General features: G+C 37.2%; 2 protein-coding genes across 5 annotated transcripts in view; both read right to left on the reverse strand.

Moving 5' to 3' along the window:
- CLOCK (clock circadian regulator) overlaps positions 1-12,687 on the reverse strand; it is a 127,425-nt gene extending 114,738 nt beyond the window's left edge. For 3 of the 4 annotated variants that reach the window (XM_060654984.3, XM_078446109.2, XM_060654979.3), the window contains exons 1-2: positions 12,244-12,382; positions 11,179-11,257 (exon numbers count right to left, since the gene is read on the reverse strand). The gene's annotated coding sequence lies outside the window, so the exon portion shown is untranslated. Of the gene's footprint in view, positions 1-11,178; positions 11,258-12,243; positions 12,383-12,542 lie in introns of those variants that run through there. The other variant, XM_060654978.3, reaches the window with a different exon arrangement.
- A 6,791-nt stretch (positions 12,688-19,478) lies between these two features.
- The window catches only part of PDCL2 (phosducin like 2), a 41,220-nt gene continuing 33,899 nt past the window's right edge, over positions 19,479-26,799 (reverse strand). The window contains exons 5-6 of the mRNA XM_060654989.3: positions 23,096-23,304; positions 19,479-19,667 (exon numbers count right to left, since the gene is read on the reverse strand). Coding sequence (XP_060510972.2) covers positions 19,510-19,667; positions 23,096-23,304 — 367 coding nt within the window. The 3' untranslated portion in view covers positions 19,479-19,509. The remainder of the gene's footprint in view (positions 19,668-23,095; positions 23,305-26,799) is intronic.

Genomic DNA, 26,799 nt, shown 5'->3' on the forward strand with positions numbered 1-26,799 from the left:
TCTGCATTTTTTTCTCCTCATTCCAAAGGCAATCAATCCTATTGGGCATTTCTATGTGGCATGTGAAACTAAGAACTAAATTTAAATTTGCTTAAGCATCCGACTCTTGACTTCAGGCTCAGGTCATGATCTCACAGTTCACAGGTTCCAGCCCTCACGGCGCTGATCGTGTGGACCCTGCTGGGGATTCTCTCTCTCTCTTCCCCTTCCCCCACTTGTACACACGCTCTCTAAATAAATAAACTTAAAAAAATTTTAACGACTTCTACTTAAATAGCCAGATGTAGCTAGTAGCTACCATACAAGATGGGGAGAGCTCATCATTCCTATCTTTCAGAGTGTGTGTTTTTTTTTTTTTACCATGCTAGTCATTTTTTAAAGTTTGTATGTATTTACTTTGAGAGAGAGCGGGCACATGCACACAGGGGAAGGGCAGACTGAGAGGGAAAGAGAGAATCCTAAGCAGGTTCTGCACTGTCAGCACAGAGCCTGACACAGGGCTTGAATTCACAAACCATGAGATCATGACCTGTGTAGAAATCAAGAGTTAGACACTTAACCAATGGAGTCACCCAGGGGCCCCTAAAGTTTTCTTTACAATCTAGTAACAATCAATTTTTGTACATATCCTATAGGTGCTTGAAAAGAAGTTATGGTCTCTATTTCCAAGGTAGAATTCAGTTATCCATCAAATTTTGTTTATTAATTGGAGTATTCAGATGTTCTACAGCCTTAAGATTTTGTTCACTTGATACACTATGGTCTAAAATCCATTAATGTCTTCTGTCAGTATGGATTTTGTGAATAAATGTCTAGTATGTTTTTTGCCTTTTGAATATTATTTTTTAAATTATTTTTAACAGATATTTGGTACTTCATTATAAAATGAACTTTACAGAATACTCATCTTTTTGTTGCTTAATTCCGTCCTCTCTTTATATCTTACAGATAGTTCTGTTACTTTTACCAAGGTTTTTATTATTGTACTATAGACATCTTTACCATCATATCCACATATAATGAACTTAGTCCTCTATTTCCTTTCTTGGGGGGGCGGGGGGGGGCAGAGAGAGAGAGGGAAAGAATCCCAAGCAGGCTTGGCACTGCCAATGTGGAGCCTGATGTGGGGCTTGAAGTCACGAACCATTAGATCATGACCTGAGCCAAAATCAAGAGTCAGATGCTTAACTGACTGAGCCACCAAGGTACCCAAGTCCTCTATTTCTTCACATTTTACCTGTAAGTTCTCTACTACAAGCTATAATACAATGTGTTTATTTTTCCTCCTCCCTTTGTCATCACTAGATTTCAACAAAACACATTATCTTTCTTAACTGTTTACCTTTCTGCAGTTAGGTATACTTCTATTACTACACTTACTGATTTTATATGCTACTGACTCCCAGCTATCACACAAGAAGCAATTAGCTTACTTAGCACACTTACTCAAGCTCCCACATTCTTCTCCCTTTTCCTTCTGAAATCGTTTGTTTCATTATTCATATATGTAGCAGACTAAGGTCTGCTCAAATACTGACTTATCAATGAAGACTTCTCTGTCCATGCAATTTAAAACTGTAAACCCTGCCCTACCTCCCTCATATTCATATACTACAACCCCTTATAGCCCGATTTGTTTTACTCCAAAAGTAATAATGACCATCTAACATATTTACTAGTTTCTCATCTAGCTTCCTCCAGTTGGAATATAAACTCCCCAAGGGCAGGGTTTTTTGCCTACTTTGTTCACTGGTATAACACAGGAACTAGAACAGTACCTAGCATACCTAGATGCTCAATAAGTACTTGCTGAATAAACAGGATAAAATCCACCACTAAAAGTATATTTAAAAAACTATAAAAGCAATGTTGAGAGAAATGAAGGCCTAAATGAAAAGAGAGGTTATACTGTGTTTGTGGATCAAAAGACTTGGCATTAACAAGTGCCTGGGTGGCTCAGTCAGTTAAGCATCCGACTTTGGCTCAGGTCATGATCTCGCAGTCCATGAGTTCAAGCCCCGCGTCGGGCTCTGTGCTGACAGCTCAGAGCCTGGAGCCTGTTTCAGATTCTGTGTCTCCCTCTCTCTCTGACCTTCCCCTGTTCATGCTCTGTCTCTGTCTCAAAAATAAATAAACGTTAAAAAAAATTTTTTTTAAAGACTCGGCATTAAGAGGTCAGTTCTCTCTAAAATGATCTGTGGGTTCAATGTAATCACAATCCCAGTAGCCATTTTTACAGAGGGACCAAGTTAATCTTAAAATTCATATGAAATTAAAGGAATCCAAAAAAAAAACAATTTTGAAAAAGAAGCAGTGTTAGAGAATTTCCATTACTAGAAAAGCTACAATAATCAAGACATTAAGATACTGATATAAGGACAGACCTATAGTTCACTACATAAAACAGATTTCATAAAGACCCACATACTTATGGTTAGTTGCTTTCTGACAAAAGCAGAAAGATAACTCTGTGGAGAAAGGATGACCTTTTCTCAACAAATGCTGCTGTTAACAACTGTGTATCTATGTGAGGGGAAAATTTTTTTGAAGAATCTCAACCCTTTCTTCATCCCATATATAAAAATTACTTTGAAATAAATCATAAACACAAAAGCTAAAACTATAAAACTTCTGTTAAGAAAACATGAGAAAAAGTCTGAGGCAGATAAATATTTCTTAGAACACAAAAAATGTGAATCATAAAAGAACTGATAAATTGTATTTAATCAAAATTTAAAACTTTTCAAAGACACCATTAGGAAAACAAAGGAAGGCATGGGGCGCCTGGGTGAATCAGGTGGTTAAGCACCAACTTCTGCTCAGGTCATGATCTCATTGTTCCTGAGTTCAAGCCCTGTGTCAAGCTCTGTTCCGACAGCTCAGAGCCTGCTTCAGATTCTTGTGTGCGCGCACGCACGCTCTCTCTCTCTCAAAAACAAACATTAAAAAAATCTTTTAATAAAAATGAAAATAAATATCTTAGCCAGACCGATCAAGTGGAAAAAAAGACAGTTTACCAAAATCAAAAATGATACTGAATCTCTACAGATTGTATATTTACTTCACTATAGATTCTATAGATATTTAAAGGGTAACAACTCATAAACAACTTTATCAATAAATTTCACAACACAGATGAAATGGACAAGTTCCTTCAGAAACTTAGCATGCACGTGAAGAGACAGAAACATACAACCATGTAACCAATAACCAACAGAAAAACAAACAATATAAGCAGACCAGTCGACGATGCAGATATTGGAACCAACAGACAAGCATTTAAATAACTATCAATATACTCAGGAGAACTGGAGTATTAAAAATCTTTAAAACAGGATTAAATTGATGTTCTAGCACTCAAAATTACAATATAAAATTAAGACTGTAATAGATCAGTTTCAACAAAAGAGAAAACAGTTTGACTAATGAAAGAAGGGTCAATAGAAGATACCTAAAGTGAAGTACAGAGAAAAAAATATTTAAGAGATGTGTGGAAAATGATCATTGACTTGTCACATGTTTAAATTAGAATCTGAAAAGGGGAACAGAATATTTGAAGAGGAATAACAGAACATCCTCAAACAAAAAGGCATCAAGCTACTAATTCAAAAAGGGATATGAACATAAAACAAAACACTTCTAAAGAAAAGCATATCTCAACATATTATAGTCAAACAACTAAAAATCTAATACAAAAGAGAAAGTCTTGAAAGTAGTCAAAGAAAAATAAAAGACACATTATTGTCAGCAAGACTATAAGGTGATAATTACCTTCAATAAGACTGGCAGCTGACTTCAACAAAAAGCCAAAAGACAAGAAAACATTTTTTTAATGAAGAAAAAAATAACTACCAACTTAGAATTCTACACTCAGTAAAAAATATTCTTCAAAACACAATGTGAAATTAAGATGGTCTCAAATAAAAATGAAAAAAAAATCACCATCAGTAGGTAGACCAGTATTAAAATATATACTAAAAGAAGTTCTTCAGACAGAAGGAAAATAATCCCAGACAGAAACATACAAAGGCAGGTAGGAAGAGACCTGGAAAGGGTAAATATTAACAAAAACTGTCTAAAATCATACCAATAATGCTTTCTGGAGTTTAAAATATGTACAAATAAAATGCAGAATAATAACAATGCAAAAAGGTTGGAGTAGGAGTTAAAGTGTAAGAAACTGGCATTATTGGGGAATGGTAGTAGTAGTAATCTATACTATACTAATAAGTATACTTGTTATAATCTCTGGAATAACAATGAAAGATACAGTGAAAGAATACATAAGTCAGGAGCAAACAGTGGGAAAAACAGAATAAAAATAATTTGATTAACTCAAAAGAAAGCAAAACAGAAGGGATAAAAAGGAATGCAAAGTAGATGATTCAAAGTCAAAGTTGATGGTAGTGGCAAACTTAGGAATAAAAAAGTAAATGAACTAATACTGAAACTAAAAGACTAACACTTGATTAAATTAATGATAATCTGCATTTATTCACAAGACATCCATAAAATATGAAAAAAACTGTTTACAAATATTTCACTTACTATAAAATTATACATACACACAAATGCCTCAGAAAATGCTAGGAAAAAAAATTTAACTGGGCTTATCCCTGAGATTTTAGGTGATTTTTTCCCATCAGAGATTTTCTTTGTAGTTTTTGACACTTTAACTCTTTTCAAGGAGCAAGACTCATTTTTTATAAAAACTGCAATACTTTTCAAAAGAAAAAAAAATCAGTTTACAAAATGTAATGATCAGCTCCAACAAAATAAAACAGGCTTACAGAAAAAGAATGTGATCACGTCTAAAAAGCAGCAGAACATATAAACTTATTTCACACAATAAACTCTAATCTTAAAACTAAAAAACCTTTATAATTACAAATATATATCATCACCGTTTCTGATGGAGACAAAAATTAATCAGATAAGAGTTGGAAATGGCTCTTCTCATCAACTAACGATTCCCTCATTTCTCTTCTTGCGTCTAATAAATATCTGTGAATTTTCTATTATACTATATTACACGTTAAAGTTACAAAATAAAGTAGAAGTCCTAATATTTTTCACTTTAATTTGTGGGCTATTTCCTAAATAACTTTTTCTAATATTATCTCAACTAAAATTTAGGTTTCAACATAAAAGAAAACTAGTCATCAGTTTCATGAACCAAAATTTGCCAAAGGACTTCCAAGAAATATACAATAAATACCGTGCATCTTGGAAGCATGCTCTAGTAACTGTTTTATTACTGTAAATCACATAAAAAGATCAAGTACTCCCCAAATCTCCATATAAAAACAAAACTCTAAGCAACTTATTTAAATACATTTAAACTGGGAGTCAAAAGAAAGGTAAGAGCCATGTCTGGTACACATTTTGAAAATAACAAAAGGAGAATAACTGCTAACATTTATTGGCCACTTAACTTTGTTCTAAGTAATTTGCATGTACTGTCTCATTTAATCCTCACATATTAAAAACTAGTATAATCTTCCTTTCAGACATGAGAAATTGAGGTAACATCTGCCCAAGGTTATACAACCATCTAACAGTAAAGCCAGGATTTGAATGCCAAACAGGCTAGCTCTAGAGCCTGTGTTCTTAATCACTACATCATTCTATCAATATAAGTAATTAAGACCTTGTTAAAGTAGTATGCTGTTATTAAGTTTCAGGCAATAAACAAGCTTTACTTAGAATAAACCAGATATTTTAACCATCTGATCATGTCACTGAGAATAAATAAATGAAATAATACCTAAAAACTTCCTAGCTTTTTTCCTGCCTAAAAGGCAGTCCCTATTAAAAGTATATTCATAAAAATCCGAGAAACTTCCAAAAATAGACACCAGAAGGCACACTAAAAACTACTCGATTAAACTGTAAGATTTTATCTATTTTCTCTTGAAAGTAGTTTAACTTAGTTTTTCCCAACTTAAACTGGAAGATACAGATACCTAGAAGTAGAATAAAATGTCACAGAAATCCTACATAAAGCTAATGTCAATTTTTGGGAGGATAAAGAATTCTTTCTTGGTATTTAGATTTTCCTTTTAAGGAAGTGTTTTGGAGCAATCAAAAAACCTTTCTGTTGAATTTCATTTTTTTTTAATGTTTATTTATTTTTGAGAGAGTGCGAGCGGGAGAGGGCCAGAGAGAGGGGGACAGAGGATCTGAAGTGGGCTCTGCACTGACAGACTGTCAGCAGGGAGCCCAATGTAGGGCTCGAACTCACAAACCTCGAGATCATGACCTGAGCGAAAGTCGGTTGCTCAATCGAGTCACACAGGTGCCCCTGTTGAACTTCATTTTAATTGTGTGTACTGACTGCTTCACAGATCCCCACCCTACTTAGAAGGCTTGTTCAAGAACACTACTATCCAAATGATTTATGCTCATAAAAAGTTAACTTACTAACAGTTCAGTAAAACACACTTTAGAAATAAAGTATAGATTCACTTCATTATAGGTCATTATTAATTTATTATATACTTATGGAACATTTTTTTCAACAAAAGCACAAAAGTTTGGTTTATCCTGGATATTAATACAAATTCAGTATCAGTCTACTTAAATTCTAATTCAAGAGTGACACATTATTTTAAAAATTGATAACTTAAGTGTCCATGCGAAAAGATCAGTAAATTATTACACAAACCTAGAGGAGAGTACTCCACAGCCATTAAAAATAATCACATTGTAGAAAACTACCGACATAAAAATAAAAATGTTCAGGATTCATTGTTAAGTGAATAGAATAATTTGCACTACAGGGGCTCTTGGGTGGCTCAGTTGGTAAAGCGTCAGACCAGGCTCAGATTGTGATCTCACTGTCCCCAGTGTCAGTCTCCATGCACAGCAAGGAGCCTGCTTAGGATGGATTTCCACCCCACCTCCCCAGCCACCCCACCTCCTTCCAGGCAGGCTTTCCCTCAAAATAAAGAAAGAAAGAAATAAACTTGGGGGGGGGGGGGGGTAGAATATGCACTACAGTAGATGCATTATGAGCCCATTTTGTAAACATGAAGTGTCTTCAAGTACACATATATTTATATAATTGCTAAAAAAATGAAGCAAGAAACTATTCCAGAAGGTTAACAATGGCACCTCTTTGTAGTGGGATTTCCAGTAATATTTTAAAAATTTAGTTCATGCTTTTTCCTGTTTCCCAAATTTTCTACGTTAGGGATGTGCTATTTTCATAACTGGGGGGAAGAGATTTAAAAAGAGACAAAGGCAACTATTTACATTTAAGCCATGATTTAATACAAATAATAAACTCTAAATTAGGCATATGGTTTAACCCTTACTAATAAAACCCCCATCTGTGGTTGGTTTTGTTTGTTTTCAAATACAAAACCTCTTAAGGTGAACCAACCTGTGTTTTCATTTTCCACTATTCTGAATGAGAATTAAAAACTTAAGTACCTGACTAAATATGAACTCTTTGAAAAATATGGGAATTCCTGTTTTACTATTTGACCATATAAATGTAAAAATTAAAATATTTCTGAAAAACAAAGTAAGCCACATCCTAAGCAGTATACTGTAGGTCAAAAACAATTCATAAATATTTAATTTTTACAAGTGATTTCTTTATGGAGACTTCTAAGACTTAAAATAATAAGCAGAATTACATCTTTGTAAAATACACACCAAAGATACATTAACAACTCAATAACTGACACTATACTTATGAAGATGAATTTAGGTAATTTAACATTTGTATAACTAATAACATGGAGAAAAACTGGAAACTCCTATCCATCTAATTCACAAAAGTTGTTAACAGAGCTATAAAAATGACTAACAAATGGCTGTAAAGCAACCTATAAATATAAATGTCATTATAATAATTACAGTCAACTTGTAAGAAATTGCTCCGACACTTTATAAGTAATTCATACAATTGCATCTAGAATTTTAGACTTGGTAAAAGAGAAAATGCAATCTTTACTAGTACAAGGCCTATTAGAAACTACACATAAAAAAACTTACTTTATGCCTCTGCAAAGAACTGGAAGGAAATAGACACAAACAACAAAAGGTAATACTGCTATAATGTGGAACTTTGATTTTTCACAAGGTTGTTGTTTGCTTTCACAGTTTAAAATATTTGCAGCAAATATTTAACTGACACAGCAGTAGGAGTAAAACTGTGGGAGAGAAGGTATATTAAATATGTGCTTTCAGGAAAGGAAATAAGGTAAGAAACAATTTACTTTTATTACTAACATCTCCCGACATATTAGATGGTAGATAATAGTTAACTGACAGAACTAAATCTCCTAATATTTCTAACAATCCTGAAATCTCAAAGACGCTATAATTATCAAATTAAACATCAAATGGCTCTTTCCTGTGGACTAGTGTAAAAACAAAAAAGCAACTATCAATTAGTCTTACAAACGTCTGCTGCAACAATGCAACTTAACTCCTTACTTGCTTACTCTTTAAAAGCTTAAGATTTGAGCTTTCTCAGTCTATCCTTCCTATCCTTTCTTAATTATTTAAAAGGATGAGATATAAACTCTCCCTCTAAATCCCATACCTGCAAAAACAAAAGGCTGGAAACAGTCTCACCCTTTTAAACCTCATGTATATTTTTCTTCTGGAATCGATCATTTCTATCTTGTGTCATAATCCTTATGTACATGCTCTTTTAACTATACTAGACATCAGACCCACAGGGGGCAGGGTCAATGTACTGAATCTTTCTATGTATCTCACATAGCTTAGTAAACACTAAATAGTAAAGATTTAGTCTTGATTCATACTCTGAACTTTCTGCACACTCTATCACCTGAAAAGAATTATTAGAAAGGTAGTGTTCTCTTGCAGAAGGAAATAGGAGGTGGGTGGAGGTATGCATACTCCTTGTCTGCTGTCAGGTAAGTACAAACCAGACTAAAAGGCCTGTTCTCCTCCTTTCCCTCTCAAAGGCTAGATTCCAGCCAAGTCAATCAGTGTCCCTTAGTTAAGGACAGAGTTTACCTATCTTCACTTCAAAGGACCTGGAAAGGTTCATGTAACCTAGGGAGTTTCTTGTCTGCAAGAACAGAAGAATAAAATCAAAGTTTAACCTGTGAGCTACTGACCAGGTCAAAACCCAAAGAAAACCCTAAAATGTAGACTCTAAAGAGTCCTATAAAACCCAGGAAACCCAACTCTTTCAGATAAATACAATCTACACCAGATAAAGCTCACATCAGCAGGACCTTACTGCAAACTGTAAATGCACCCCAAGCTGACTGACCCCTCACAAATGAAAAGAGGAGTATGTTCTAAGAGGTATATACCATGTTAGTTAAACTTTCTGACATACTCCAAGTCATATCCCTGTCCTGTGGGTAGTACAGAACCCAATGTAGAGGGCTAAGATTTTCAATATTAAAAAGTCTAGGTTTATAAATGCACAGAAAAAGATAGAGAAGGTTATACAACAGTGTTAATAGCAATTATCTCTGGGGAGGGACGTGAAATAAAACCATAAGTGTGCAAAGGAAGTTTCCACTTATATACATATTGTATTGTTTTCATGAGCATCAATTTACTTCCATAATTTTAAAAACAAAATTAAGTAAAATTTGGAAATGTGATTCTATTTTTTTCAAAAAGGATTAACAGACCTACATGGAATTCAAAAGAAAAATAAAATGCCATTTTGCAGAAGTCTGGCTACTAGATACCTACAAATCAAACAGAAATAATACAATTATCTTATCCTACAAAATAAAAAGGAATACTGGTTACATAACAAAAATGCCAACAGTAACTGTCACCCACTACTCAACATTCACTACTTTGATTATACACTATTAGCCACCAGAGGGAGTTTCAGTACCCTCCCCTCAAAAATTACATCCACTCTAACAAAGCCCTTTTGCAATTGTAACCTAGTTAAAAAGGTTAGGTTGGCAGTTAAAAAAAAAAATCTTAATTTTTATAGCAATCCATAAATCATAAAAAGTTTTTACTTTATTGCACTAATAGAATGCTGCCCCTCAAATATATTTTAATTTTTCATAAGAACTATATAAACAAATTTCAGAAATCGAGGTTCATGTCTGCTTTCCTTAAAAGTTTCCCAGTCTGAAAAGCAAACTACCTGGAAAATCAAGTCTATTTTCATTGTAATGAGGTGTTCATATTCTCCAATTATCACAACTTTTGAGTTTTAAAAAAAGTGAAATTTTATACAACTATGATTCCCAAAAAAACAGGGAGACATAAAGCTGTACTCTGAAAACAGCATAATCCAGCCATAATGCCCAATGTAAATACCATTATATATTTTAGCTAAGCAAAATATAACTAAATATCTTTAGTTAGTCTGTGACTTTAGCATCTTAAAAATTAAAGTAGAAAGAGCCAAACTTATCCTAAATTTTCTTTCAATGTTAGTTCATTTTTCTAAGAAATATAAAGGGAAATCATACTGAAAATGGTCAAAACCACAACAAGCAATAGAACAGAGACAGGCAGACAGACAAAACCCACATAGCAAATTATTCTGAGAAGAGGATTTTGGTTTAATCTAGTTTATGAATCTGTAACACAGCCACCAAGAGTTTTAAATACAAAGACACATACAGTGTGCCTCTCATTTCCCACCTCCCTTCTTCAGGTTACCGGCCCCCGCCCCCCCTTATTTCTTCTCCAGTATCTTCCCAGTTTCTTTATAATGGAAGAGCAAACATAAGTATATATTCTTATTCCTTCCCCACACCTTAACACATAAAGTAACACATTATTCACACTGTCCTACACCTTTTTGTGGGGGGTGGGGAGGGACTTTTTCCCACTCTATAACACCTTTTGGAGATCTTTCCATGCCAGGGCACAAAAAGCTTCCTCATTCTTTCTCTCATAACTGATCATGACTAGTTCTACCACAACTTTCATCTGTCTTCTTCTGGCTAACCTTTAATGACATTCTGTTCATTCAACTACATAATACCTGAGTTAGTTTCCTTCCCCCAACAAAATTTTACAACAAACCAGATTTGAGGTTCCCAAGGGATAGCTTTCAAGAAGCCAATTCGTTAGCTAAATTATATCCTTTTTAAAACGTTTGTTTTTGAAGCAGGTGAAGGAACAAACACTCACAATTATTTATCCCTAAAAATAAAGCTACAAATTAGAATGCAATCTTCCAAGTGAAATTACCTTTTTTTTGATCTGGGGGACCAGCATAATAGTCATATCAACAATGACTGTAAAACTTTCTTCTTGTGCTTTTCTTTCACTGTAAAAAAAAAAAAAAAAAAAAAAAATCAATGTTTTCAAGGCTAATAAGCCTTGAAGTCCTTTAGCCCGGTATCCTAATAGCAAGAAACAACCACTGATTCGATCTTTCATCCGCCAGGTCAGAGGCCGAGCCATTTATCTTACTGGATCCTGCTCACTATTATCATCAACAGGACGACTTCTACACCAGCGAAAACACTCTGAAGAATGTAAGCTCTGCAGCGCTACGTGTTGGAAATTACACACCGGGGGCCAGAGCGCAGGACCAGCTACACACAGACTACAGCTTCTCGGGCGGAAAGGGATCTAGAACAGCCAGCTGCGGTGGTGACAAGGCGCGGGGAGGCGCGGGTCGGCAGAAGACCTGGCGCAGCGCCTCGAGCGCCCGAACCCGCGCAGTTGCCCGAGCCGGACGCGCGGAGCCGCGCGCTCCCCGGGAACCGAGCCCCGGAACCACGACCACTAACGGAACCAGCCCACGGGCGGCGGCCGCCGCTCGGACTGCGGACCGCGGCGCGCGGGCCGGCAGGGCGGGGGTTCCCCGGAGGAGCTGGCCGCCCCGGCGCCCCATTGGGCGCCGCTCCAAACGTGCCCGAGTTGTGACAGGAATAAAGTGGGTCACAAGGCCTAGCGGGTCCCCAGCGAAAGCCCTCTCTGCACCGCGTCTCCGGCTTTCCCGGCCGCTCTGCCGCTGGAATCGGCCCCAGCCCCGGGGCGCGCTCTAGCCACCTGGCCCCACCGTGCACCCCAATCCCGCCCCTGCCCCGCAGGTAACCCCAGCAGCCCAGAGGGCCCCTCAGCTAGGGTGCGACTCCACCCCAACTCCCGGGAAAAGGCATACTAGGGCGATAAGCAAAACTTGGGCTTTAGCTCCCGCCTTCCCCTCCCTTGGCCGCCGCCCCCCCCCCCCCCCGGCCACACACACACACACACACACGCACACACACACCGCCCCCCGCTCCCTCCCCTTCCCCGCGCTCTCACCGTGTAGCTTGCGGCGGCTCCGGCTTCTTCCCTCCCCCACCCTGGAGTCTGGCTGCGGTGACTCGGAACCACTAACCCGGCAGCGTCCAGGAGACACCGCGGCTCCAGCACAAGCAGCACCTGGGGTTGTGAGTAGCGCCCCCCCACCCACCTCCAAAAAATTCACCGCTACTGCCGCCCGCTCCTCCCCCTCCCTTCTCCTCCCCTCCTCCACCGGCACTAGGAGCACGCATGCGCCGCCGAGGCAAGCCTACCGACGGACTTCAGGCCCCGGGCCCACCCGGTGGGACGCCACTCACCAAGAGCGCGCACGCGTCGGCGGCCAGATTTCCTTCGCGCTCTCACTCTCGGGGGTTTCCTTTTTAAGCCGGTAGCCGCAAACCTAGTCTGTGATTGCGCTCCCTGCCAGCGCATGCGTCGTCAGTGACCCTCGCGGGCTCCGACCGCCGGCGCTCTGAGTTTGCCCCTCCCCTCACTCTCCCTTTCCCCGGCGCAACTCGGTGCGCATGCGACTTGCCCCGTTAGGCAGCGCCGAGCCGCGGAGGGGATCCCGGGCGCCGAGGAGACTCCGGCTCCCTTGAGCCGTGCGTCTGCGCCGTCCGCGGAGGGAGACCGGTATTTCCTCGGCGCCCCCTACTCCGCACTCGTTACTGGAAAGCCGGGGAGGCGGGGCCTGGTCGGATCGGGGGAATCGTTGGCATTAGGTCCGGGCGGCTTTGGTTTTCGCCTATGGCAGGGAGCGAGGAGGAGGAGGTGGAGGGAGAGCTTCTTGCTGGATGAGGCATCCGGGGATGCAAAAGGGGACCCTCTCCCTTTTAAAAAGCAAATCACTTTGCCAACAACGCCAGGGAAGATTTTCCGGGTGTTGGCAGGCGGAAGACTTTTTTCATTCACCAGCGGCATCACTCGTGTTTCCTCTCTTGGGGCTGGGAGAGGTTGTTTGCGAAGGTGGATGGACATCCAGAGACATCTTTTTCTTCTCTCTGGAAGGAGCAAGGCTCGTGTCTCTTATTGGTGGGTGGGCCTGCGGAGACCGGATATGCGCCAGTGGCTGGAGGAGGGAGGTAAAAGAAGGTCAAGATGTGTTCCTTCGGAGTTTTTCACCTGGCCTTAAAAACCTGGTGACAGTATAATGGCAGATGAGGGATGAAGCAGTGAGGATACACCAGGACCTAATCTGCACGGCTTCCCTTATTAGAAAAGCATGTGAATACTTCCTACTTACTTTAGGGGAAATTACTTGCATTGATGCTTATAACACACTTGGTCCATATGGGAAAGCACGTTTCAGTAGTTGTCAATGATTGGAAAAGAAGTCTTTACAGCCCTAATTCCTAGTATTTTTCATGTTTTAGTGAATGTCTTTTGGATTTGCAATAGAAACCATCTTCTTGTTTCAAAATTGCTCCCTTCAAGGTAACATTCATCTCAGTAAGCATTTATGATTCTTGCCATATGCTCACAGAAAAAGAACATCAAAATTGGGGAACTTATCCCTGATCCTTCACCTGAGGATTTTAACCACTCCATCATATAGCAGACATTTTTGCCTGTTAAATATTCATTTTCTATTCCAATAATTCCTCTTGGAGAACTATTCACTCAGTCCATTATGGCTGGGACAGTGAAGGAAGGAAGGAAGCCAGTGAAGGAAGCATATTTGAGTTGATCTTCTGCCTTAGGCTGGAGTTACCAAGTAGGGTGCTCTCTCTGCCAATGGATTTAAATCTGGAAAAATGAAGGCCTGAAGCCATCTTTCCACTCATGGATTATTCTAAGAAAGAAGGCAACGTGGAAAAAAGCGGATTCAAAGATGGAGATTTGGCCTTGTTAGCATTTAATGCCCTGAACCCAACGTGGGCCAGATAACTGGAAATTTCAGTTAAATTAGTTCTTTCATGTGTCTGTTTTATTGCTTAAACTAGTGAGAGGTTTTCTGTTACTTGCTATCATGAATCCTAAAGGATGCTGGTAGTAGGTGAGCAGGCAAGGTTAATAATATGGATAAGGTAGATTGCAGCCAGACCAGAGGGTTTGCATGCTTCCCCTATGACATGGATGTTTATATTCTAGAGAAAGTGATCCCTCCTCAGATTCTACCTCATCTAGAACTCCTATCTTCAAAAACACCTTTGCCCTTTTAATGGTTCCATTATACTCTTAGTCACTAGTATCAAATCATGTTCATCTCTGACTCCTTCCTCTCTCATTTTCTGTATTTAATCATTTACCAAGACCAATTGATAATCCTCTGTTTTTTTCTGCTCAGTCCTCTGCCACTGCTTGAACATTTCCCCAGTTCAGTTCACAGTTTATCTGTTCTCCCCATATTCTCTCCAAGAAAAAAACTGAATCAGATATTTCTAATAACTTTTCCAACTTCTAGATTCTACTTTTCCCTAAGAAAAATCCTGCTTCATAGTTTCACAGATCCTAAACAACAATTTATGTAATTTAAATATTCTGTTAATTCTTTCTCATATACCTTGCTATTACTTAAACAGCATTTCCAGCACCCTTTCCAACTGATTCTCCTAGTTGATGTCTTGATAGAGACAATATAATTTAGTTGTTAAGAGTACAAAATTGGAAACTAAAACTGCTGGATTGAAATCCCAACCCACCACTTAATATCTACATGACTTTGAGCAAGTTATTTCTCTGTTCTTCACATTCCTCATCTGTAAAATGAGGATAGTAGCAAACCTGTCTCATGGGATAATTGAGATACAGAAAATAGATGTAAGGGTGTGTGTGTGTGTAATAGTACCTGGTACATAAGAGATCCCATGTAAGCATTGGCTATTACAAATGATATTCTCTTCTGTATGATTCTTACATCTCTTGCTCAAGTTCTCCCCCTAGTTCTTGGGTCCCATCAGTTACAAAGTCCTGTCTATCCTTTCATTGGCATTCCTAGTTTCACCACCATAGTTTAAGGTAAACTGGAACACAGGAAATTTAAGATATGCATGATAGGGAATATAAGAAAAGTTTGTGGCATTTTTTTTAAAGAAATCTCCATGGGTTAGCCAATTTCTAATATTGTTTCTAGATCCTTTAAAATAGAGGGCAGTACAATAATATGAGGTGGTGATAATAGACTTTGTAGTCAAAGGTCTGGGCTTAAATCCTGACCAGTTCTAAAGTAAGAGACATTGCACAAGTTAAAAGAATTTGTCTGAGCTTCAGAGCATTTATCTGTAAACATAGAAGAATAAGCATCTCAGAGAATTGTGATGATCAAATGTAAATTATAAACTGCTACATAAAGGTTTAGTAGCAAGGATGATGGTTTTAGATGTTTACAATTTGTTGCTGGAAACCTAGGAATGGTTGAAGTGACTCATCAATTTTGTTTTATTTTTTTTTAATAGTAACTTTTTAAAAATTTTTTTTAAATCTTTTTTTTTTTTTTTTGAGAGAGAGAGAGAAAGAGAGTGAGCAGGGGAGGGGCAGTGGGAGAGGGAGACACAATCCAAAGCAGGCTCTAGGCTCTGAGCTCTCAGCACAGGACCTGATGCAGGGCTCAAACTCACAAAACCTGAGATCATGACCTGAGCTGAAGTCGGATGCTTAACCAACTGAGCCACCCAGCTCAGCCGCCCCTGAAATGACTCATAAATTTGTAACTCCAGCCTACACCTCTCCTTTGGGCTCCATACACTTATGTCCAATTGCCTACCTGATGTCTCCTCTTGGGTATCTCAAATATCTTGTGTGCCCCCTTCAACCTGTTCTGTACAGAGCAGCATGAATATTCTTTTGGAAATAAGAATGAAATCGTATGTTCCTACTTGAAACCCTTTTGCTTCCCATTCCATTCATACTCCTAATCATGGTCATAACACCCGGTTTGATCTAGCCCTTGCTATATCTCCAAACTTATGTTCTTCATTTTTTACTTTTCCCATAACACTCCCCACCTAGAAACTGCCTTTGGTTCCTTGCTAATCTCTCTCTGTTCTCAGGCTTTGGCACATGCTGTGCCCTTGCTTGGACTACCCTCCTACCTTTTCTCGTGGCTGGCTCCTCAGTCTTCATGTCTCAAAAATCTAACTACGCTATTTAAGTAGGTCTCCTATGTCTCACCTCCTCCCTCCCCCACAGAGTACCCACAGTTACTGTCTATTGTTGTGCCCACTCTTTCCTCGATAATACTTATTAAGTTACATGTATGTTTGACTTTTATTTTTAACTAACAACTCCACCACTACATGGTACTATGAACTATGTGCTTTCTCCACCACTGAATTTGGAGCATCTATTTCAGTGCCTGAGGTGAATGAATAAACAGATGAATGAATAAATGAGATAAAAGGAATAACATGCTAGTAATAAGTTTTTAGGATCTTCTTTATATCCTAGATTATGATGGCAGGCAGATTATAATGTTGTGAAGAACTAGCCTTAGGGGCACCTGGGTGGCTCAGTCAGTTAAGCGTCAGACCCTTGATTTCAGCTCAGGTCACAATTTCACGGTTTGTGAGATTGAGACCCACGTCAGGCTCTGTGCTGACAGCATGGAGCCTGCTTGGGATTCTCTCTTTGTCCTTCTCTCTCTGCCCCTCCCCTGCACATGCACGCTCTCTCTCCCTCTCAAAAATAAATAAAAATAAATTTAAAAAAAGAGAATTAGCCTTCATAATGTTAATAATGTGTTTTAAAGTACAAAGGGGAGATAAACTGAAATCAAGTAATGAAATTGATAACAACTCTTAATGACCAAAAATGTGGAGAAAGAGTTCAAGAACGCACTCAAGATGTCTTAAAGGGGTTTGCTGTCCAACTGCTCAATCACCTAAGGATCTCGTTAAAATAAAACTTTCAATTTGGTTAGTCTGGGATGGGGCCTGAGATTCTGCACTTCTAACTAGCCTCCAGGAATGCTGCAAATTCCAGGACCACACTTTGACAAACAAGGCACTGTAAAGTAGGGGAAGGGAATTTCAACAGAGCATGGTTGGCAGGCAGGAAGGAATAGAGAAAAATATTAGGTTGGGATATATGCAATACCTATTTTTTTTGTAGGTCCAAAACTGTTGAATGTTGGCAATTAAAAAAAATAAAATAAAAATCCACTCAATAAAATGGGAAACAATTATAATTTATCCATTTTCTGACAAACATTTTATACCTTACTTAAATGAGAATGTAAATGAAATAGCATATGGACATAGTACTGACCTGGGATGGCCGCCATGAGTACTTGCCAGAAGAATGTGTGGGTGTGGGTGTGGGCATGTGCACATCGTTTGAAAAAGACTGTGACTGGAATCACAACCAGCCACTTAAAACATGCTATAATTTTATGATTTTTACAAATATGAAAGTCTTCATGAACTGTTCTTGTGGAAAAAAAACTTACTGCCACCTGGTGGATTTGAGTTAAGATCTTATTAAAAGGGAAATCTATCTTTTTAATTCAGGTATCTTAAATACTACTAATACTTCTATTAATTTTAACTTAAAGAAAATAGATAAATATGTATTTACTAAACAAAAAAAGATTACATTTAGGAGGACTTTTTGCATTTGGTTTTAACTGGAGATACGATAATGTTCATATTTATATGCATTATATAGTGTTAAAGTTACATTTTAACTTTATAATATGGCTTTTCATTCACACAACTATTATCCTAATTAAAAATGTATCCATGAATTTGTTAAAGAGAATTGCAGCAGTTGGGTCAGTATAGGTAATTATTTCTGTTACATGTGTGTACAATGTTACAAAAAAAAACACGCACAAAAAAAAAAACCCATTGTGTGCAACCCTCAACTTTCCCTCCCTTCATCCCAAGATGTATGTGTTTTCAAAAGCCCTTCTGAGCTACCTCAGAAGAAAGGGATCTCCCTGATCCTTTGCAAAATTAGATCATTTGATTTTATTCTACCTGTTAACCCAATTCAAAGCTGTATTTAACTTTCCTCCCACTTCCTCATTCTCTGAGCCTCTATGATTCCTACTTCCTCCACCCCCAAGAGCAGCAGACTCTTTTCTTGACTCCGTGTTAAACTGTCTCAATTCTTACCAATTTATTTTTGTAATTTAATCATTCAAACTTAGCCTAGATTGTCTCACAAACATCAGTGAACATCCACAATCAGAATGATGGGTCCTTAATACAAAGTAGAATAATAAAATGTCATTGAACTATTGTATTCTGAATTTACCACTCTTTTCTCTGAAAATGCTGTTCATTATTAAGCCAAGATAAAACATCCTGTAAGTCTTCTGCAATGTCCTAATATTATATATTTTTCCATGATGAATTCTTCTGTGATTACTATTAAAACATAGGCAAGTCTCACATATATTTTTCTCATTTCTCCTCATTTATCATCTGATAAGTAAAGTTCTACTGATTCTATCATCTATCAGTGAGAGTACTTAGTAATTTTCTAACTTTGTAACAGAACTATTAAAAACAATAATCATGAGTGGAGACGTTTCTTATGTACTTTTCGGAATCCTTAAATTGCGTTTTTCTATTGAGTGGTTAATTTTTTTTTTAATTTTTTTTTTAGTGTTTATTTATTTTTGAGAGAGAGAGAGACAGACAGACAGAGGGCAAGCAAGGGAGGGGCAGAGAGAGAAGGAGACACAGAATCGGAAGCCGGCTCCAGGATCTGAGCTGTCAGCACAGAGCCCGATGTGGGGCTTGAACCCACAAACTGTGAGATCATGGCCTAAGCTAACCGACTGAGCCATTCAGGAGCCCAAGTGGTTAATTTTTTTAACAGCTAAGAGATCTCAAAGAAAAAGTATATAGTCACAAATTTAAGTATTTTCACTCAAGGCCCCTAAATAATAAACTTTAAAATCTCTCAATGTAGGGGTGCCTGGCTGGCTTAGTAGAGCATGTGACTCTTGATGTCAGGGTCTGAGTTCAAGCCCCACACTGGGTGTAGAGCCTACTTAAAAAATATTTAATAATAAAAATTTAAAAATAAAAATAAAAGCTATTGATGTAATTGAAATGAAATTTAAGGTCATCTTTCATTATTTTTATTCATAGGCCTCTTTGGGGGTAAGCAACACAGAGGACTTGTGGGTCAAAAAAAGGATAAACCACAGGGTCCAGTACAAATTCTGGTTTTGTTGGAGGCAATAAATTCTGAAATACCTGAAAGTTTTTAAAATGATATATAAGCTATAATTCTAATATAAAAATAAAACAGATCTATAAATTTTCTGATCTCTATAAAGGCATTGACAAAACAGTATATAAATACTTTGAAGCTATTTATTAAATATTTCTATTTGGTATCATCATTATCACTGCTTGAACTATTAGTGTCATCATAAAGAGAAGTGTTTCTAATTGAAGATACCATCACATCTACAATGCCTTTTTTGGGGTTTTCTTCTAAATCAGTCTGTATCGCTCCAACTTCTGCTAGTTTCCATTCAAGTTCTGCAATAAATAACCCATCATTAAATCAGATAAAAATTTTGGAAAATAAAAAGAATTTCTCATCTATATGAAACAGTAGTTGATGCTAATAAAAAATTAATGTGTATATTTAGATATATTTAGAACTGAGTGACTGTGAAAGGACTACAATATCAAAATACACATTGGATACAGCAAAGTTATACTTAAAGGGAGAAATTACGGCTAAAATGTTTATTTTAAATTGACTTAAAATAAGTGGCTTAAAATTTTAAATCAAGAAGCTAGGAAAAGAACAATAAAGTAACCCCCCCCCAAAAAAAAAAAAACTGAAAGAGGAATATAAAGAAGACTTTAGCAAAAGTAGAAAAAATCAGTATACGTAACCAACAAAATCAAAAGCTGGTTCTTTGAAGAAACTAATAGACATACCTCAGGCAAAAATGACCTCAAAAGGGAAAAAAATAAATTCATATAAAGAATTTACATGGGACATAGTCAGGGTAAAGATTCTAATATGGCTATGAGACTATGAAAAACTTATGCCAACACATTTGAAAACTTTAATGGAAAAATTTTAATAAAAATATGAATACCAAAAATATATCTGAGAGAAACCAAAAGAATTTAACTGATAGCCAAAAACCCCAATCCCTGAAAATTCATCATTTTGTTAAATTTATTCCTAAGTACTGTATAGACGAACAGAATATTTATGAAGCAAATTATAAAACACACTCCTGAGGAAAATTATAAAATATGTTACAAAATGTGATATATATATCTGTGAGGAAAATTACAAAAACCATAAAGGACCAAAATAAATGATGAGATCTATCTCATTCATGGGTAGGAACATTCACTGTTATTGGATATCAAGTCTCCCAACAATCTATAAATATGATTCTAGTAATCAACAGAATTTTTCACATAAGTTGACTAATTCCAACATCTACATGAAATTTTGAAAAAGACTTGCCCTACTAGAGACAACTAGGTTGTTATAAAGCTATAGTAATAAACACAGTGCTGTGTTGAGACAAATAGTAGAGGTATATTAGAGACTTCAGAAATACATTGAAGCATTTTGGGAACCATGAAAAATGACATTAGGAAACATTAAAAATCAGTGGAGAAAACACCTCACATATATTAGAATGGTACTATGCAAAACACACACACACACACACACACACACACACACACACAGAAAACAACAGATGTTGGCAAGGATGTGGACGAATTGGAACTCCTCTGCCCTGTTGGTGGCAGTGTAAGATGGGGCAGCCACTGTGCAAAACACTATGCTATTTCTCAAAAACTTAAAATAGAATTACTATATAATCCAGCAATTCAACTTCTGAATAAATACCCAAAAGAATTGAAGGCAGGGACTAGAACAGATTATTTTTGTACATTTACATTCATAGCAGCATGATTCATAATGGCCAAAGAGTATAAGCAACCCAAGTGCCCACGGACAGATGAATGGATAAACAAAACGTGGTCTAAACATAAAATGGAATATTATTCAGCCTTAAAAACAAAGGAAATCCTGACAAATGCTGTAATATGAATGAACCTTAAGGACATTATGCTAAGTGAAATAAGCCAGTCACAAAGGGACTGTATCATTCATTTATATGAGGTACTGAGAGTAGCCAAATTCATAGAATCAGAAAGTGGACGGTGGTTGCCAAGACTAGAGGAAAAGGGAAATGAAGGGGGCTATTTTTCAGTGGGTATAGAGTTGCAGTTATGCAAGATAAAAAGTTCTAGAGATGGATGATGGTAATGGTTGCACAACAGTGTGAATGTACTTAATGACACTGAACTATATACCTAAAAATGGCTAAATAAATAAGTCCTGGGGATGTAATGTACAGCATAGTAACTATAATTAATAATACTGTATTGTATATTTTAAAAATTGTTAAGATAAATGGATACATTTCATGTTATGTGCATTTTACAACAATTTTTTAAAAATGTTTATACACACACAAAAAAAAACCCCAAAAAACAAAAAAAACACAGATGAGATAACATACTACTCATGATAGTGATTGCCTCCAGGGAGACAGGGAGGAGAATGGGACTAGGAATGAAAATCTAGGTAACTTCAACTATATCTATAATGTTTATTTGAGCAACAAAGAAACAACTCATGCAAACATGAATAAATGTTCACATTTGTTATTTTTGGCAGTAATTGATTACATGAATGTTTACTATATTATTGTTTGTACTCTTATGTATTAATTTCTTTTATTTTTTTTAACATTTATTTATTTTTGAGAGATAGCACAAGGAGGGAGACACAGAATCCAAAGCAGGGCTCCAGACTCTGAGCTGTCAGTGCAGAGCCCGATGCAGGGCTCAAACTCACAAACTGTGAGATCATGACCTGAGCCGAAGTTGGTGGCCCAACCAACTGAGCCACCCAGGTGCCCCTGTATTAATTTCTTTCAAATTAAAGGGATGAGGTCCAATGACTTTAACATGATGGTGTGAGAAAAAGATTTTAATAAAATAGAATTCAAGCAGTTCTAAGAAATGACTAGATCAAAGATATGGCCTTAGAAGTAGGTTAGGAAGTGGGTGCCTGGGTGGCTCAGTCAGTTAAGCATCGGACTTTGGCTCAGGTCATGATCTCATGATCTGTGAGCTGCAGCCCTGCGTCAGGTTCTCAGGGCCTGGAGCCTGTTTCAGATTCTGTGTCTCCCTCTTTCTCTGCCCCTCTCCTGCTCATGCTCTGTCTCTCTCTCAAAAAAATAAAACATTTTTTAAAAGTAGGTTAGGAAATAAAAATTCTTAAAGAAGATAAAATTATAAAGTATTGTGCTGTGTACAATGGAAAAGAAAATAAAGGGAATTGATTAACAAAATTGGATAGTATGTGGATAAGTGAAAAATAAATTAAGAAAATACGCTACAGAAATTTCGTAGAGAAGAGGAAGACAAGATTATGAATTGGTCCAAAATCACACAATGAGCAAAATGGAAATCTAGGAAAACCACGAAGGAATAGGGCATGGAAGGAAGAATAAAGAATGGTGGGGTATTTTGGGTATAGGGAAGGAGTATGAGACAAAGAATAAAGGCACAAATGAGTAAGGTATGTCTGTGGTAGTGACTGAAGACCAGCCTGGCTGGAACAGAAACTAGAAAGCACTGCAGAAATATAGCTGGATAGGTGGGCTGAAATGCTCAAGTAGAAGATTTTGTATTTTTAACTGATTTGACACAAGGAACTATTAAGAATTTAAGCAAGTGGATGTTATAACAAGAGTATTATTGAGGAAAATTAATCTGGAGACATGGAAGAAGACACCAGAAGCTAGAGGAAAAAAACCTTATGTTTTATGAAGATAAACTTTCATGTTACTTGTTAATTTGTGGAAGTTTTCACCCCTTTTTAATAAACATTTTAAAAATAATATCATTACCTTCTAGCTTGAGATTTATGCCTCCACATTCTATAATTCCAATGAATTTGCCTTCTATCTGACCGTTTTTATAAACAAAAATTGTTGGTAAACAATTGTCATGGTAGTGTTGAATACAACTATTCACGATGGCTTTAACAAATTTAGTTTCTGGAAACTTTCTTGCTAGAAGACTAAGATGCTGGTTAACCAACAAACACATTGGGATGCTAAAAAGAAAAATAATACACAATATCTTTAAAAACAGACTACTTATCTCAATCTAATGAAGTAAGTGAAACATCTTCATGACAAAAATATAGCTTTGGATATTCTTTTAATGTAACAGCATATCAACTTTAATTCTCTACTATTACCTTTAATGAGTATGAACCAACTGCAAAGTCCTCCCATATTAATTACAAACACAATTACAGCCTGGGAGTGAAGCTTGCTGCCATGGGAATTTGATGCCTAACTAAGGCTAACCACATGTGACTTAGCATCAATTTAATCAAGCCAGTTCCTACTTTATAGGACCCAGGGGGAAAAAAGAAAACACACTTCTAGGGAATCCTTGGCAATTCTAAGTTTAAACAAGAAGTTCCAACTCTTTTGACCACCTTAGGCTTATTTCCACAAGAGATTATCACATCCAAACTGTCTTATCTCAAACTTCCTTGAATTTCTTGACTCGAACATACTTCACCCACACTTTTCTTTGACATCCCACTCCATGCAGCATCCTGTTCCCTATTATCCAGAACTATTCCCTATCAGATATTTAAGGGGCACCTGGCTGGCTCAGTCAGAAGATCATGCGACTCTTAATCTTGGGGTTGTGAGTTGAAGCCCCACCTTGGGTATAGAGATTACTAAAAATAAATAAATTTTCCAAAACTATTGATTGGAACTGTAACCAGAACCTGAAATTCTTCTAGCTCTATCACTTCACTCCCATTATACCCACTCTTCAGTCTCTTTTCTCTATCACTCACAGCTTTATCAAACTGTTTCAGAGTTACTCCTTTACTTTATCCCATACGCCTTCCATTTCCTGTGGGACCTTTCTCTGCTTGTTATTCTGCCCTCTTTTTTCCTGTTTTTTTTTTTTTTCAGTCTTCTCCACTTTCTTTTTTTTTTTCTCCTTAATCTATTTTGAGAGAGAGGGAGAGAGAGAGAGTTGGAGAGGGGCAGAGAGAGGAAGAGAGAGAGAATCCCAAGCAGGCTCTGTACTGTCAGCGCAGAGCCCAACTCAGGGTTCAAACTCATGAACTGAGATCATGACCTGAGCCGAAACCAAGAGTTGGACGCTTAACCTACTGAGCCACCCAGGCACCCCCAGTCTTCTCCACTTTCTATAAATATATTCAAGTTACTAATTTTTTTTTAGACTTCCTTACAACTCTGTCTTCTTCAGATAGCTATTCTATCTCCTTTTCATAGTCCAAATAAAAAAGAAAATAATCATCTCTATGCCCTGTTCACTTCCTTTCTTGAAAGGTTCTCCTTTTTTGGCTTTTGTGATAACACTTTCTATTAATTTCCTTCTTACTTCTTTGACTTCCTTCTTCTGTCTATGCCTCAAATGTAGGTATTCTTCCTGGACCCTCTTCTCATACTAGACACATTCACTGTACAATCTTATCCATTCTGATAGCACTGATGAACTGCATCTCCCCTCCTCTTTCAAAGAAAAAAAAAAACCTGCTATATATGTATATATTATACATTTCTTCTGTATTTTCTTAGGTTAGCACTCAAGCCAAAAGCCTCTTTTCTCTACAACATCTAACCAGTAATCAAGTCAGGTTGCTTCTACCTCCTTATACCTATCCTCTCCTCTTTCTCTCCATTACTTTATTCCTTTCCTTTCTTATCTGAGCTACATCAGATTGTCCTAAATAGTCTGTTTCCAGGCTTGGTTCCCAAAATTCATCCTTGACCCTGCTGACAAAGTGAGCTCAGCATGAAAATCTCATCATGTAACAACTGCCCTTCCCTCTAGCTTACCTCCATGGCTCCTCACTGCCTTTAGAATAAAGTCTGGGCTCCTCCGTGTAGCTTTTAAGGTTCTTAGTGGTCTCCCCAGCATTCTGCTTTGCCTCCTACCATTACTTAAAACCCTCCAAAGTAAGATACTGTATCTTATTTCTGTATCCTTCTTCAAGCTGTACCTCTAATACACCCCATTCATCCTGTTTACTTCCTCCTTGGGGAATCTTATTTTTTGAGGCCAAGACCAAGAGTTACACACTCTATAGAAAGTTCCACACGTCCCTCTTTGCAAGGATAAATCTTACTACTCCCTCTTCAGTACTTTTATTCTACTATGTACAGAATTCAATTCTAGCACGTAGACCTTATTATTATGTTTAATTGTCTTTCTCTACTATATTGAAATTTCTTTAATGACAGACAGATGTCTTACATGCCTTTTGCATCTCCAGCATCTACAAAATCCTCAGACATCCTCTTAATACTAGACAATGTTGTATATCAATTTATAGAGCAAGAAACAAAGCTAAGAAAAACAAATTAAATGTATTATACATTTAATTTACATTTCAGAATATATAACATCATTCATTTTGATAATTATAACCTGCTACAAATCTAGATCCTGCTTTATTTTAGTGTGTGGCCTACTTTAATATTAGAAAAGTATGTCCTGCCTAACTTAATTATCAGTTTTCCACACAAAGCAAGAACATAAATTGACTTTATAAGTTTCAGTTTTTCTCAAATAGGTGAAATGCACCCACTAAATTAGATATCTAATTCAAAGGGATTTTTATCATTCCTGTCAGAATGAGAGCTGAGTTGGTACAACAGACTTATGGGGTATGTGATATGAATGGTAGAAGGCAGGTGGACATTGATGGTGATAGTGAAAAGTGTGGAATTAGAAAAGTATGGTGTCATAGATTATGGTGCAGGGAGAAAGTGCTTGTCTGAAGACAATTCTGACAGCAAATGGTAAAGGAACAAATTTGGTGTTAGAATTCAAGGGCCAGAATTTAACCCCAGAAGAGCTATAAAATATAAGGGAGACCTCTGACATTAGCACATGATTTAAGGGCCTTTTTATGGTCTTCAAGTTTTAAAATATGCGTTTGGCATAGGAATGATGTAGAAACCCAAAATTATAATTTGGGCACAGGTGTAAGATTGGATAAAATCAGAATCAAGGTTGACCAAGCAGCTCAGCTACTAGGCTTACTGGCCCAGGGTGAGTTAGCTTCCCCTAAGGGGACACTAAGCAAGCTGAGCCTTCACTTCGATGAAGAGTTGGCCCAGTTCCATAAATTTAATAGCAAAAAGACATTAAAATTATAGAACTTAGGAACCCAGATAAAAAACAAGATCTTATGTTCCTATAAAATTTATAGAAGGTAGCTAGAAATACAAATATGTTTAACAGTTATATTCCACTTCACAAGATGAAATTATGAGTAAATCCATTAAGTTAAAAAGTAGACTTTTCTAAGGACTATTTGTAATATAAATAATTTTTTTCTGTTTTATAAATTTTATTATAGGGGCCCCTGGGTGGCTCAGGTCATGATCTCAAGGTTGTGAGATTGAGTTCCACATCAGACTCTGTGCTGGGCATGGGGCCTGCTTTTGGGATTCTCTCTCTCTCTCCCTCTCTCTGTGCTCCTCCCCTACTCATGTGCTTGCTCTCTCTCTCTCAAATAAAAATAAAATATAGAGAGATTAAT

Source organism: Panthera onca, chromosome B1 (genome assembly GCF_046562875.1).
Source record: "Panthera onca isolate mPanOnc1 chromosome B1, mPanOnc1 haplotype 2, whole genome shotgun sequence".
Lineage (NCBI taxonomy): Eukaryota > Metazoa > Chordata > Mammalia > Carnivora > Felidae > Panthera > Panthera onca.